Genomic DNA, 13564 nt, shown 5'->3' on the forward strand with positions numbered 1-13564 from the left:
GACAGCCAATACTTATCTATTTAATTACCCTCAAACTACATTTCTCTGTTAGACAAGTATTTACAAATTATCGGAAAATGTATTGACATTATTTTTAGTGAATATATTCGAATATCTTTTAAAGTTTTAACTTAAATTTATTTTCTAGGTTCAATCTTTTTTTTCCTTTATCCAATGATTCCCAATAATTTTAACGTTACCTCATCAAATGTAGTACTAGTGAATTGCTGAGATTATGCTGATTAAAATGGAAACGCGATAATATCTCATGGAAACGCGCCTTAATTTCGTGAATTACATTAAATCTGTAAAACTAGTCCGTTTCCCGTCGTGTTTGGGCTCATTTTAATCAGCACAATCTCGGCAATTCACTGACACTACATTTGAGAAGATAAAGTTAAAATTATTACAACCCAAATTTCCTTCATCACACATTCATATCTGACACGTTTACTATCACTCTAAAGTCCTGGAAGCAATCATCTTCCAATATTCTCTGCTCGGCTAAATTTCACTTCCCAGACTCGAAATTATAAAATTTAAACAAGCCATCACTCCAAACAACCGAAAATCTACATACGCACGTCTCGATCCATTGTTCCAGGCGAAGGAAGTGATGAACGAGCTAGAGGGCATCGATCTCACGGATCCAGATCTCCACAAAGCGGCGACGAAAATCCAGGCGAGCTTCCGGGGCCACAAGGTACGCCAGGAAGTGTTATCGACCCCCGGCAGCAACGAGGAGGTCAAGAAATAAGCAGCATAACAGACGCAGAGAGAGAGTAGCTGATCTTTCAAGAATCGAATCGCCGATAGTACGCCCGAGATAAACATGAAAAATCCAAGTGTGTCAAAGCCAACCGAACGATCAAACAGTAGCAGAAAACGAGTCCGGGCGCCATCTTTGGTTTTTCCGTTTGTCGTCGAGTCCGCTTCGTACGATCACATGCAGAACCGCGAGCCATCACATCGAATACGTCCAACACACGACACCCCAGATCCCCAGCGACCTCTTCATCGCTTCAAAATTCAAAACTAACCTCAAAACTCGCTGATCGGTGAAAAACAAGTGAAGCTCCCCTTTCGAGATTCCGAGGAAACGAGTTGCAGTTGTGAGAGAACCTTAATTCCCGAAAATTGGCATCCGTGATAGAAAACGACCGTGGCACGCGGCGAACGATCGGAAGATCGAGTATCATTAATTTAACCGCGATCGAGCTGATCGAGTCGTCCAGAAGATGAGAAAGAAAATGGCTGCCGTTGGACATATTCGGGCGAGAAGGTTCGTATCGTTTCGGAGGATCAGGAACGTGAACCGGGTTCGCGATCGACGCAGGGCCTGTTGGCGATCAACGAAGGAAAGATCGGTCCAGCTATCTCGAACACTGGAACCAGCTGGCGATTTCGTGGGCGGTTGCGTCGGATATTTTGTGAAAACTCGGTAATAGAACGTATTTTCTCTTCTACAAGCTCGTTATACAAAATACCGTCGAGACTCGACGACCCAGCGACTCGGCAGTTCGTATCGGACGTTGTGTCCGTCGACAGGCGTATGCGAGTACTGTCGGTTGTGTGGAACTTGGCGCTAGTTACGTTGGGGGCCGGGTTCAGTCACTGGGAGACGTCCAACGGGGAGCTAGGGGCGGAGACAGTCTCGAAGGGACGTGCAGTGGAGAGTTAGGGGCGGAGACAGTCTCGGAGGGACGTCCGATGGGGAGTTAGGGGCGGAGACAGTCACCGCGAGACGTCCAATGGAAAGTTAAGGGCGGAGACAGTCGCCGCGAGACGTCCAGTGGAGAGTTAGGGGCAGAGACAGTCACCGCGAGACGTTCAATGGAGAGTTAGGGGCGGGGACAGTCACCGCGAGACGTCCAATGGAGAGTTATGGGCGGCGACAGTCACTGTGAGACGTCCAATGGGGAATCGTGGGCAGCGCTCCCGACTCCCCGCCCGCGAGCCTATGAGGCGTGCGCCTGGGAGTCTGGCCACTCAGACAGAAGCGCCAGGTTCCGTGCAACGGAAGGTACGGACGCGTGCATCGGTTGAAGAGGAATTGACAGGCTGAAATATTGAACCACGTGAGACGTGAAGTAACAAATCCTCGTGGATAAGGGGTGTTTCGAGTAAAACGAAACAGTTGTAACCTTTGATAATCATTTGAAAGTCGAACTATCCGCTCCAGTTTTTTTCTATTGAAAGCGATCTGCCGTTCAAATCAAAAGCATTCGTCGACGTTACTGACAGAGTACCGCGAGTCCAAAGCGAAACGAATTAGAGAGAGATGATATGTATATGTATAATGTTGACGACAACGTGGCAGAGAATTATCGTCCACCGAGTGTATTGGGAAACGTAGGAAGGAAAGCGTGCTTCACACTGGAACTACTGTGCAATCGAAATGACTGGTTTTCTTGCCTCGATTGAATATTTTGAAAGCATCGAATATTCAAAATAATTTTGAAAATAAATAAACAATATGTAAAGAAATCGGAAATAATCTAGTTTTTAGGATGACTACACATCAGTCACATTACTTAATTATTAATACTTTAAAAGTACTGAATATTTAATTTAATTTTGAAAATAGTTTCACTTGAATACTGTAATAAATATATGAAGAAAAAAATAATTTAAGGGGCTTACACACCAGTTATATTACTTCATAACTAACACTTAACAGCTTTAAATATTTAAAATAATTTTGAAAGTAAATAGCTTCGCTTGAATGCTGTAATCAGTATATGAACAAAAATTGAAAATAATTCTAATTTTTAAGGGGCTTACACATCAGTTAATTCAATGCTCAGTAGTTCTAGCGATAACCAATGGGGTGTCGATATTGTGTTCCTCTGGTGTTAGGATGTCTATCACAATGTGTTGACGTGCAATTTAATTTCAGTGCCATTGTTTCTTATGCTTTAGGTCACGTGATGCGTTTGTTTCTGTTTTCCGAACTATCGTAAGAACTGAAATGATATTGTAATATTTATTTGCAAAAAGGTTCCGGTTCGATGCGACTGTTTTTCTATGGGTTCGGTTGGATATCGTTAAATCGATATCGCAGCCATTATGCAATCGATTGTCACATTTGAATTTCGGTGTTGCTTTTTGTTCGTTGCGATTTTGCAACGATTGACATTAATAATTCATACGTTATCGATCACGCTTGAGTTTAAATTTTATCTTTGACGTTAGAATCAGTTTGTTATTTCGATTTGTTATTCTAGTATTTTTTGTGTTCGTTTAATTGTCAATCAGTGAAAGATGAAAGTAAATATTTTTACCATTTTTCGGAGAAAGAACCGAAACCAGATGAGAACAGTTCTAACAAAACTTGTAATTACTATAATTATGATTACAATTATTATGATTACAATTATTATATATATATATATATACATTATCATTATCATTATTATTATTATTATATAATAATTATTATTATAATTATTGTGGTTCTTACGGCTGCTTCAATCGGAAACTTCAAAATCGATTCAACTTCCGTGACGTCGTAGACGCAGTACAGCAATGCTCGCTTAAATTTCACAACGTCAGGTTTCAGCGATGAAATTTAACCGAGCAGAAAAACAAGTAATCTGTTTGCTTCCATGAATTGACCAGCACAGCCCGACGAAGGCAGAGAATCGATATAGTGAGTGGAAGTGTGATAGATACAATTCTTCATATATAAGTAATGCAGAAAATTTCAATTGCAATAATTGTAACGTTATCTTGTCAAATACAGTGCTAGTGAATTGCTGAGATTGAGCCGATTAAAATGAGCCCAAACACGATAGGAATCGGACTAGTTTTACGGATTCAATGCAATTAACGAAACTAAAGGCTCGTTTCCATGAGATCGAAAAACTGGTCCGATTCCCGTCGTGTTTGGACTCGTTTTAATCGGCACAATCTCAGCAATCCACTGACGCTACATTTAATAAGATAACGTTAAAATTACTGCAATTGAAATTTTCTCCATTGCACGTTTATATTTGTCTTTGCAACGGTTTGAAATCTGGGATCAAGTTACACTAAACTCAAGATACCGAATATCGAAGCAAGAGTATACCTGACGCTGTAAAATTTAACCGAGCAGATTTCTGTGGAATTTAACCAACCACCACTGTATCGCGAGACGTCAAACACCCTAACCGGACTGCCATCGTAAACGACACCACACTTCCTATCCCTCTCTCATCTAGTCCGTTATCTTCAGTTTGACCTTCGCCCCCTTGAAATCTCATTCGATCCAGTTGGCCAGTCGGTGGCGGTGCACACGTTGTTTTTAGCAGGCCTAAAAACGCCGCACCACTTTACATGATCGTCACAGGCACTCGCGCCGCCAACTTTTTTCCTGGGTTCCCCTGACCTCAAATTGACGAATGTCGACGTCACCCTCTAACAATTGTCCTCATTCGACTCGGAATATTTTCACCGTTGACCGTAATGTTTCGATAAGTGAAAGTTGTAGATATTAACTATTTTAGTACCTCGTTTAATATTTTATTAATTACGTTATATCATATGTACGTTAAAATTATTTCTATGTTGACTCGTGGATAGAACCATGAAAAAGCAAGTCATGAATCATCATTTCATTCGACTCGAATAAATATAAGAAAATAAAATTTTCAAATTAACAATTAACACGTTCGCGACGGGATGTACCACCGGTGGTACATACTTGTCTATTCTATTGGACCGGATGTACCACTGGTGGTACATGCTTGTCTTCCATGGGATACGTGTACCACCGGTGGTACATGAACTATTGTCGTGTCACAGCATTTAAATAATTGGTTACTCTAATTGACAAATTTAAAGTCTCAAGTGTAACACGAAGGAGAAAATAAGTACGTACATAATTTTGTTTGCGAACGTGTTAAACAATCTCCCGGAGATTTAAATAAATATGAAGAAAAAGATAATTAAATATTCTTAATTAATCGGATGCAAAATGTTCCAATTAATTTTTATAAATACGTTGCACTGGTACAATTTTTCTTTTTTATTAAAAAATTAATTTCCCACCGTATGTATGTTTGTTATAAATTATGTGTATTGCAAAGTGCCTGTTTCATCGCGAAATTGAATTTAATGGAAACAGTGAATTTTTCATGGAAACGACGATCCGATTTCGCGTGCAGCCTGCTCCTCTATTCTTACATAGTTTATGGTGCGCCGGGTCTACCGCGACGTCATTAAACATGCAGCACAGTGTCATCGTCTGACAGTCCGACGATGTGTCGTTGACACTGGTCACACTTCGGTTTCCCTGTAAATATGAGTCGAGAAAGTGTTTCTATATTAATGATAATTTAATTGAATGATTTTTGAACAAATTTAATCAGTAGAATGATTCTGTTGGACGAGGTGTTACATCAAGGAAAACCGTTTCCAGTGATAAGCTACTTTCGCATAGAGATAATGTGTATGTTAATGATTCTTAATAATGCAAACATGAAAATAATGATTTTTTATTATTTATAAATTCTGTCAAGTTTTTTAATAATTTTTTGAATACTTAGTATTTCAAATTTTGTGAAATATACAATAGCTTCTTTTTATTTTGTTTTGTAGGTTATGTTTCTTCTTAATAATGCAGACATGAAAATTATGATTTTTTATTAGTTATAAATTCTGTCAACTTTTTTAATAATTTTTTGAATATTTAATATTTGAAAATTTTTTAACAATTTTGTAAAATATATAATATTCAAAATTTGTTTTAAATAACTTTGTAAAATATTTAATATTGAAAATTTATTTTATTTAAAATTTTGTGAAATATACAATAGCCTCTCTTTATTCTGTTTTATAGGTTATATTTCTTCTTAATAATGCAAACATAAAAATAAGAAGTTTAATAATAATAATCAATAATAAATTTAATAATAATGAGTTTCAAAATGTTTTATAATCACAAGCTTACATTGATTATATTAATTATTATTATCTTTGATATAAGATACATGGTTTAATTTGTTGTGTCTCTTGTTGTTTATATGTAATTTTATTATTTATAAATTTTGTCATAATTTTGTAAAATATTTAATATTTAAAATTTTTTTAATAATTTTGTAAAATATTTAATATTTAAAATTTTTTTTAATAATTTTGTAAAATATTTGATATTCAAAATTTCTATTATTAATAATTTTTTAAAATATTCAATAACCTCTCTGTATTTTGTTTTATAGGTTATGTTTCTTCGCGCCAATTTGGTTTAATTTCCTTCGTAAATTTGATGCTTTGTGATACGTTCTGTGCAAACGAATTTCTTCGTAACTTCGTCAAATGTGATGAGGCACTCTGAAAGGATAAAATGCTTTCTGCTTTTAATCGCTTTATTCAAATAGGTTTTGGCAAGTCACTCTTTATATTTCTCTTTTGTGCTGTGTTACTTGGCAAATTATTATGATTTCTAACCTATTCAGTGCGAACGTGCTTTTTTGATAAAAAAGTAAAATGAAAGGGAACTTTTTAATAATATTTCATCTTTTTTTTAATTGCTGGAATTTTTAACCTATATTTTTAATGATATTTAAAATGGAATATAAAAAATTCATATTTGTATTTTTACAATTGTTTGTATCGTGATGACCTGAATTCTGATGACTTTTTTTTAACAATATTCATGCTTATTGAATTATTAAAATTGCAAGAATTTTTAGTTTAAATTTTTGGTTTCGAAATATTTTCAATGATATATAAAATGAAACGTAAAAAATTCATATATTTATATTTTTACAATTATTTGCGTCAATGATGACTTAAATATTAATAATGATTTTTTATCAACAATTTTCACATTTACTACAATATTTGTTCGTGTTGAATTATTAAGAATCTTTTGTCTAATTATATTTTTGTAATTATTTGCGTTGATGACCCAAACGTTAATAATGTTTTATCAACAATTTTCATGTTTACTGTAATATTTGTTCATATTGAATTATTAAGAATCTTTCATGTATACAGTACATCACATGTACACAATAGACTATTAATGGAAGCAGGTTTCGCTGATACGCTGATTTTCGCGAAACGATGTTGCCAAAAGGCCAAGTGTACAAAATCTTTTAAACGTGCTTTAATTTCAGTACGCGTCATCGATCCGCGACGTGCGTTATCATGTAACTCGATATTTCGAGAATAAAAATGCAACGACGTGCACCAGTGAAACTTCAAACGAAATGTTACACGAAATTTCGACACGTGTACTTGACAGATGTACAAGGAAATATTTTTATTCGCCAAAGCGTTTAGCGAAGTGATCCTGCTTTAAAATTATTTCGGAAAGAGAGGTTATGTGACGCCCAAGGAAATGTGTATATTATACAGTGCACATTATTAGAGAAATTGATTATTGTTTAATAATATTGTTCAAATGCTGGAACTACACTGTGAAAAAAATTAATTTAAATATGACGTCATCGGAAAATCATCAATTTATTAAAAAATGACGCCATTTGAAAAAGCATTACATTATTAAAAAATAACGTGATCTGAAAATCATCAATTTATTAAAAAATGACGTCCTCTGAAAATCATTCAATTTATTTAAAAATGACGTTATTTGAAAATCATTCAATTTACTTAAAAATGACGTTATTTGAAAATCATCAATTTATTTAAAAATCGCGTCATCAAATTCAAACTTCTATATTGATTGCGTAAAAAAAATCATTAATTTTCATATTTCTACGTTCTTATGCTGTCATTTAAAAAAATTATTCAATTTATTTAATAATGACGTCATCTGAAAAATCATCAATTTATTAAGAAACGACGTCATCTGAAAATCATCAATTTATTAAAAAAACGACGTCATCTGAAAATCATTTTCCAGTACATCCTCAATAATGACAATCGTCGATCTCCAATAAAATCAACGTCAATGACACTTTCCCTCACAAATTCAAATTCGAATTTCTTAATCATTTAAAAAAATGACTTCCCATATTTCTACTTTCCCACACTCTGTCACAATAAACCTCTCGCAAACTCGAAGAAGCCATGCAAGTTCGAATATCTCCTAATTAATCGTTAATTACCACGTATAATTTCCTTAATCCAAACTCTCTTACATTCTCTCATTAACCCATAGTATGCCACTCGCTTGATTAGAGAGCCAATGTTGCTATCGTTGAAAATGTCTATGGAAGCCAATTGACCTGGAACAAATCAAACAATAGACGAGCAACTATAAAAAAGAAAAGAAGAAAAAAAAGAAAAAGAAAACAGCATAAACAATGGAACGTAGAGAAGAATTTTTAATGCACGATATCGAGAGCCGATTCACACTGCGACGCGTCGAGTCTCGGCAAAACGACACGCTAAAAATTCTGTAGAAAGAACTCTAATACATTAAAGTCTATTTATAATATTATATTCCTGTTATAGTGAATACAATTTGTATGCTACACGACTAAGAGGCTCCTCGACCGATTGTAACCCGCATTACCGCTATATACATATACATATACATATTGATAATACTATTAATATTGTATTTATATTATATTATATATATTATGATATAATATAATGTAATTATATTATATATTATACTGTATTGTATTGTATAATATTATATTGTGTTGTATAATATTATATTGTATTGTATAATATTATGTTATAATGTATTGGATTATATAATATTATATTATATTGTACTGCATAACATTATATTATACTGTATTGGATGATATAATATTATATTATATTGTATTGTATAATATTATGTTGTACTGTATTATATTATATAATATTATATTCTTTGTATTGTGTAATTTTATATTATATTCTATTGTATTATATTATATTATGTTGTATTATATTATATTATACTATATTATATTATATATATTATATATTAATATATATAATATTAATATTATACAATATCATATTGTATTATATTAGACATACTATATAATATTATATTATATTGTACTGTATTATATTATACTATATTATATTATATTATATATTAATATATAAAATATTAATATTATACAATATCATATTGTATTATATTAGATATACAATATAATATTATATATTATTATATAAAATATATTATTATATTATATTATACATATTATATTATATAATATTATATATAATATATACTATGTGTACAATAATATTAATATTACTAAATATATTTGTGATCTCCGTCTAACGACACATTACAGCTGTTCAATTATTTCATGAGGATCGGCTTTATATTTTCAAACAAGGAACATAACCTAAAAAAAAAACGAAAACTATTTCCAAGTGCCTGCCTTGGAAGTGAAACGAATATACAATTTCTCCTTGCTATAAGCAAAAAAACAAACAAATTGTTGTTCGCACGGTTCCGTAGCGTTTAATTGCGTAATTAACGATATTCAAACTATTACCGGAGCTTCTGTAGTTTTACGAGAGATATCATTGTCCTTTTCGGAATTACTCGAGGAGGATCGTCGCGAGAGAGAGAGAGAGAGAGAGAGAGAGAGCGAGAGAGGGAGAGAGAGAGATTCTAGGCATTTTCTTCGGTACGCGGACGATTTAACCAACCACACACACACAGATTCTAGACTAGTGACGCACAAAACGTGTTGCGGTAAATTATATTTTAAGGATGTAACAAACAATTGTAATGTTTAAACGAGCAGTACCATGTATGTTATCTGTTTGTTTAAAATAAATACCCATTAAAGTGTACGAGACTTTTTCCTCTGAACGGTGTTTACCTTTGATTGAATCTGATTAACGTGGTAATTAGTGTTGAATGTATTGAGTAATCGGTGGAATCGTTATTATTGAGTATAACGAATAATTAGTGTAATCATTATTATTGAATATAATGAATCAGTATTATCATTATTATTAAATACAACGAACAAGTATAATAATAATTATTAAATACAACGAACGAGTATAATAATTGTTATTAAATATATTAAACAATGAGAAAGCGAATTGTTTTGATTCGTGAAAAATAGATGAATTATTTGTAATTTCAATCATTTCACTTCGTGAAACGCTAGATGTCACGTCGTTGACTTTGACGTTTTTTGGTTAGAAACCGGTTTCTGCTGTAACTGTCACTATTGTTTTATAATTTATAGTAGGTTCTTGATTTGGTACATTTAAAATATGTTTGCTGTTTGGTGATAGTTAAAAGTTATCCAGTTATGGGGAAGAGATATTATTGTGCTTACTGTGACAGATCATTTAAGGATGACCCGGAGGCTAGGAAAAGACATCTTTCCAGTTTGCAGCATGCGAAAAATCGTGCAGACCACTACAATATGTACAAAGGTGACTATTTATTCATATGAATTTTAGAATATTTCCTGAGAATTCAAGGTTTGGTGTGAACATAACCTAAGAATGATAACTGAGTTCATTTTGGTGGTTGTAATCCAGTTGCGGAGATGATTTCATTGATGTTTTAGACCCAGAAGTGATATTGCAAGAAGAGCGAGGTAAGACGCCCTGCAAGCGTTACTTAACGGTTGGCGACTGTGCGTTTGGTCTCGGATGCAGGTTTTCACATTATACGCCACAGATGTTATGGGAACTGCAACAGTATGGTAATAATCTTTTCTATTTGTACGTGAAACAGTTTCCCAGAGTGTTTATGAAACAATATTTGCAGTGAATATGAGGAACGCGTCGAAATTACATGTAACGCCTGAAAGCGGTTGGCCCGATCCTGACGATATTATTAAAGAATACTTTGAAAATGCGGAGAGTTCGAGCAGTTTGGAAGAACCCAGTTACCCTACGTGGTTTAAGCCTCTAGAAGTACACGACTACTCGATGTTGCCACCGTCTTTGTGGCCAATCACTCCAGAGAGCTTAGCGAATACCTCGACGTTCAACCAATGGGGTTAAAATTTAAGTATATGTAACATTAATCTTGAACCAAAGTGTAGCGTGAAGTAAGTGCGAAGTGACTAAGAACTATAATCATATAATTGTAAATATATAGAAATATAGGTATTTTTACAAAACAAATGGTTACGAAACTTAACACTGGAACTACCGGACGAGTCAAATGACACATTCCTAGATTCTTCTGTTACAATTATTGAAAAAACAATATATTCTTTAAGAAATTTCAAAAGAAATTGTTTTAGTAATATGCAAACTAAGTTCTGAGTGATCAAAGTCTCGATAGATGCACTCTTGGTTTCTGTAGAATTTCGTAAAGTCAACTTGACTGCTCGGTAGCTCTAGTGTTAATAAAATTACAGGTTATTGTATATTTGGTACAACATTAATGTTTATGTAAGTATAATAACATTCCAAATAGTTTTCTGCGATCCACAAGTTCATCCTACTATTTTGTTTATTTATTTATATTTTAATACAATTATTCACAACATTGTACCATCATGTCAATCGTTATTAACATTTATATACTCAATTTCTATTACGGACATATAATACCAAGGATCTACGTACAATTTTAATATATTATGACGACTTACACATTGAATAGTGACATAGGGAACAATATAAACTAATAGTTCCCCTATATATCCACAATTTAAATAATTTCCACTATTTTTAACAATTTTCTACAATTTTAATATATTATGAAGACGAACAAATTGAATAGCGACATGGGGAATGACATAAACTGTTGTATATTACTACAGTTTAAATAATTTTTATTACTTTTAACAATTTTCTATAATTTCAATATACTATGAAGACTTACAAACTGAACAATGACATAGAAAACAACAAACTAACAATTCCCCCACATCGACACTTCAAATTTTCACTATTTAATCAACGTTCTTGAATCATTTATTAACAATTAATTGACAAATAAATAAATAATCTACAGATGAATATGTGAATAAATAAATAATTAACAAATGAATACGTAAATAAATAGTTAACAAATAAACATAAATAATGAACAAATGAATATGAAAATAAATATATAAATAATAAACAAATGAATATATAAATAAATAATGAACAAATGAATATGTAAATAATTAACGAATAAATATATAAACGTATAAATAACAATTCTCCACTCCTAAGTTCACATCGTCGGTACAACAGCCCACAGCCACAAAAGCCCCAATTCCTCCATTCAAACAACGCTAGCCCAGCGCGCAGTTAACCGACGCACCATCTCACGAGGCAGGTATGAATCACTCTCGGCGCGGCTCGGTCCTCGCCGGTAACCGCCGCCACGGCCATCTGTCCGCGTCCGCCCCTCCACTGCGCACGTCGGCCGAGGAGACGAGCGGGCACACAATGACCGCCAGCGCACCGTCACACAGTAGCGAAGCATCCGTTGCCACGGTAGTTTCGCATCGAAGCGTCGCTCGGCGCGCCACCGTGTCCGTTCCCGTTCAGAAAGAAAACGTTTAATGTCCCGGCCGGCTCTCGGATGCACCGCGATCGTGATTATGAGACTGCCCCGTGAATTTCCACCGGAGTACCACTCAGCGGACGTTGGAAGTGTTTCGGACTGTTAAGTGCGTCGGCACGGCGGGACGCCGGCCCTCGATCCGCCGACTGGATTCTCGATCGCCGTTCAGGATCGTCTCGATCGTCCCGGTGAGTTTTCACTGAAAATACACGAGATCCTACGCTCGACCCGGAATCGGATTTTGACAGTGGAACTACCGTGGCTGTAATTCGGATGGCGTGGAATTTTCGTGGGAATCGGGGAACGGATTTTCGGTTGCTTTGTGCGTGGTCGTAGTACGTGAATTTTGAGAATTGAGTTTTGGTTCAGTGATTTTTGGGATTGGAAATTTGAAATTGAATGGTGTGTTTTTATGGAAATTGGGGATAGATTGTTTTCGGTTTTTTATGGTGATTGTTATAGTAAAGTGAAACTATTTATTTTCAAAATTAAATTAAATATTCAGTGATTTTGGAATTTTATATTGAAGAAAATTGAGATCAGTCATTTTGACCAGTCATTTGGTATTAGTAATTATGAAGTAGTGTGACTGATGTGTAGTCCCCTTAAAATTAGAAGAATGGATTATTTCCAGTTCATTTGTATAATTAATTATAGTATTTAATTGGAATTATTTATTTTGAAAATTATTTTAAATATTCAGTGATTTTGGAATATTATTTTGACGAAAATTGAAATCAGTCATTTTGACCACTCATTTGGTTTAGTCATTGTGAGGTAGTGTGACTGGTGTGTAGTCCCCTTAAAATTATAAGAATTTTCAAAATTATTTTAAATATTCAGTGATTATGAAATATTACGTTGAAGAAAATTGAGATCAGTCATTTGGTTTAGTAATTGTGAAGTAGTGTGACTGATGTGTAGTCCCCTTAAAAGTAGAAGAATGGATTATTTCCAGTTTATTTGTATAATTACTTATAGTATTCAAGTGGAATTATTTATTTTCAAAATTGTTTTAAATATTCAATGATTTTAACATATTAAATTGAAGTAAGAAAATTGAAATCAGTCATTTTGATCAGTCATTTGATTTATAAAAATTAGAAGAATAGATTATTTCCAATTTCTTCATATATTGTTTACAATATTCAAGTAAAAACT

General features: G+C 33.6%; 3 protein-coding genes and 1 long non-coding RNA gene across 6 annotated transcripts in view; 3 read left to right on the top strand and 1 right to left on the bottom strand.

Moving 5' to 3' along the window:
* Window positions 1-9717, top strand: part of igl (IQ calmodulin-binding domain containing protein igloo) — a 135214-nt gene extending 125497 nt beyond the window's left edge. Inside the window, exons 4-5 of one of the 2 annotated variants that reach the window (XR_012998358.1) lie at window positions 605-5434; window positions 6204-9717. Coding sequence is in view for 1 of the 2 variants with exons in the window: in XM_076366585.1 (XP_076222700.1) it covers window positions 605-757 (153 nt within the window). In the remaining variant the exon portion in view is untranslated. Of the gene's footprint in view, window positions 1-604 lie in introns of both variants that reach the window. The other variant, XM_076366585.1, reaches the window with a different exon arrangement.
* On the top strand, window positions 9555-11022 carry LOC116433292 (zinc finger matrin-type protein 5). 2 transcript variants are annotated; one of them, XM_031991225.2, is made up of 4 exons: window positions 9555-9674; window positions 10174-10317; window positions 10455-10592; window positions 10658-11022. In XM_031991225.2, the coding sequence occupies exons 1-4, from the start codon at window positions 9653-9655 to the stop codon at window positions 10894-10896; spliced, it is 543 nt and encodes a 180-aa protein (XP_031847085.1). In that variant the 5' UTR covers window positions 9555-9652; the 3' UTR covers window positions 10897-11022. The 2 variants fall into 2 exon arrangements, with proteins under 2 accessions (XP_031847085.1, XP_031847086.1); XM_031991226.2 differs by having other exon boundaries at window positions 9621-9770.
* A 1419-nt stretch (window positions 11023-12441) lies between these two features.
* The window catches only part of LOC116433269 (uncharacterized), a 115038-nt gene continuing 113915 nt past the window's right edge, over window positions 12442-13564 (top strand). Inside the window, exon 1 of the mRNA XM_076366510.1 lies at window positions 12442-12591. The gene's annotated coding sequence lies outside the window, so the exon portion shown is untranslated. The remainder of the gene's footprint in view (window positions 12592-13564) is intronic.
* LOC143174422 (uncharacterized) overlaps window positions 12453-13564 on the bottom strand; it is a 94749-nt gene continuing 93637 nt past the window's right edge. The window contains exon 3 of the long non-coding RNA XR_012998359.1: window positions 12453-12602. This is a non-coding gene — a long non-coding RNA (uncharacterized LOC143174422). The remainder of the gene's footprint in view (window positions 12603-13564) is intronic.

Source organism: Nomia melanderi, chromosome 1, assembly GCF_051020985.1.
Source record: "Nomia melanderi isolate GNS246 chromosome 1, iyNomMela1, whole genome shotgun sequence".
In the NCBI taxonomy this organism is placed as follows: domain Eukaryota; kingdom Metazoa; phylum Arthropoda; class Insecta; order Hymenoptera; family Halictidae; genus Nomia; species Nomia melanderi.

Coding starts and splice junctions, on each gene's coding strand:
- LOC116433292 (XM_031991225.2), top strand. CDS start 9,653: ATGTTTAAACGAGCAGTACCAT. Junction 10,318..10,454: donor CCACTACAATATGTACAAAG/GTGACTATTTAT, acceptor TTGATGTTTTAG/ACCCAGAAGTGATATTGCAA. Junction 10,593..10,657: donor ATGGGAACTGCAACAGTATG/GTAATAATCTTT, acceptor CAATATTTGCAG/TGAATATGAGGAACGCGTCG.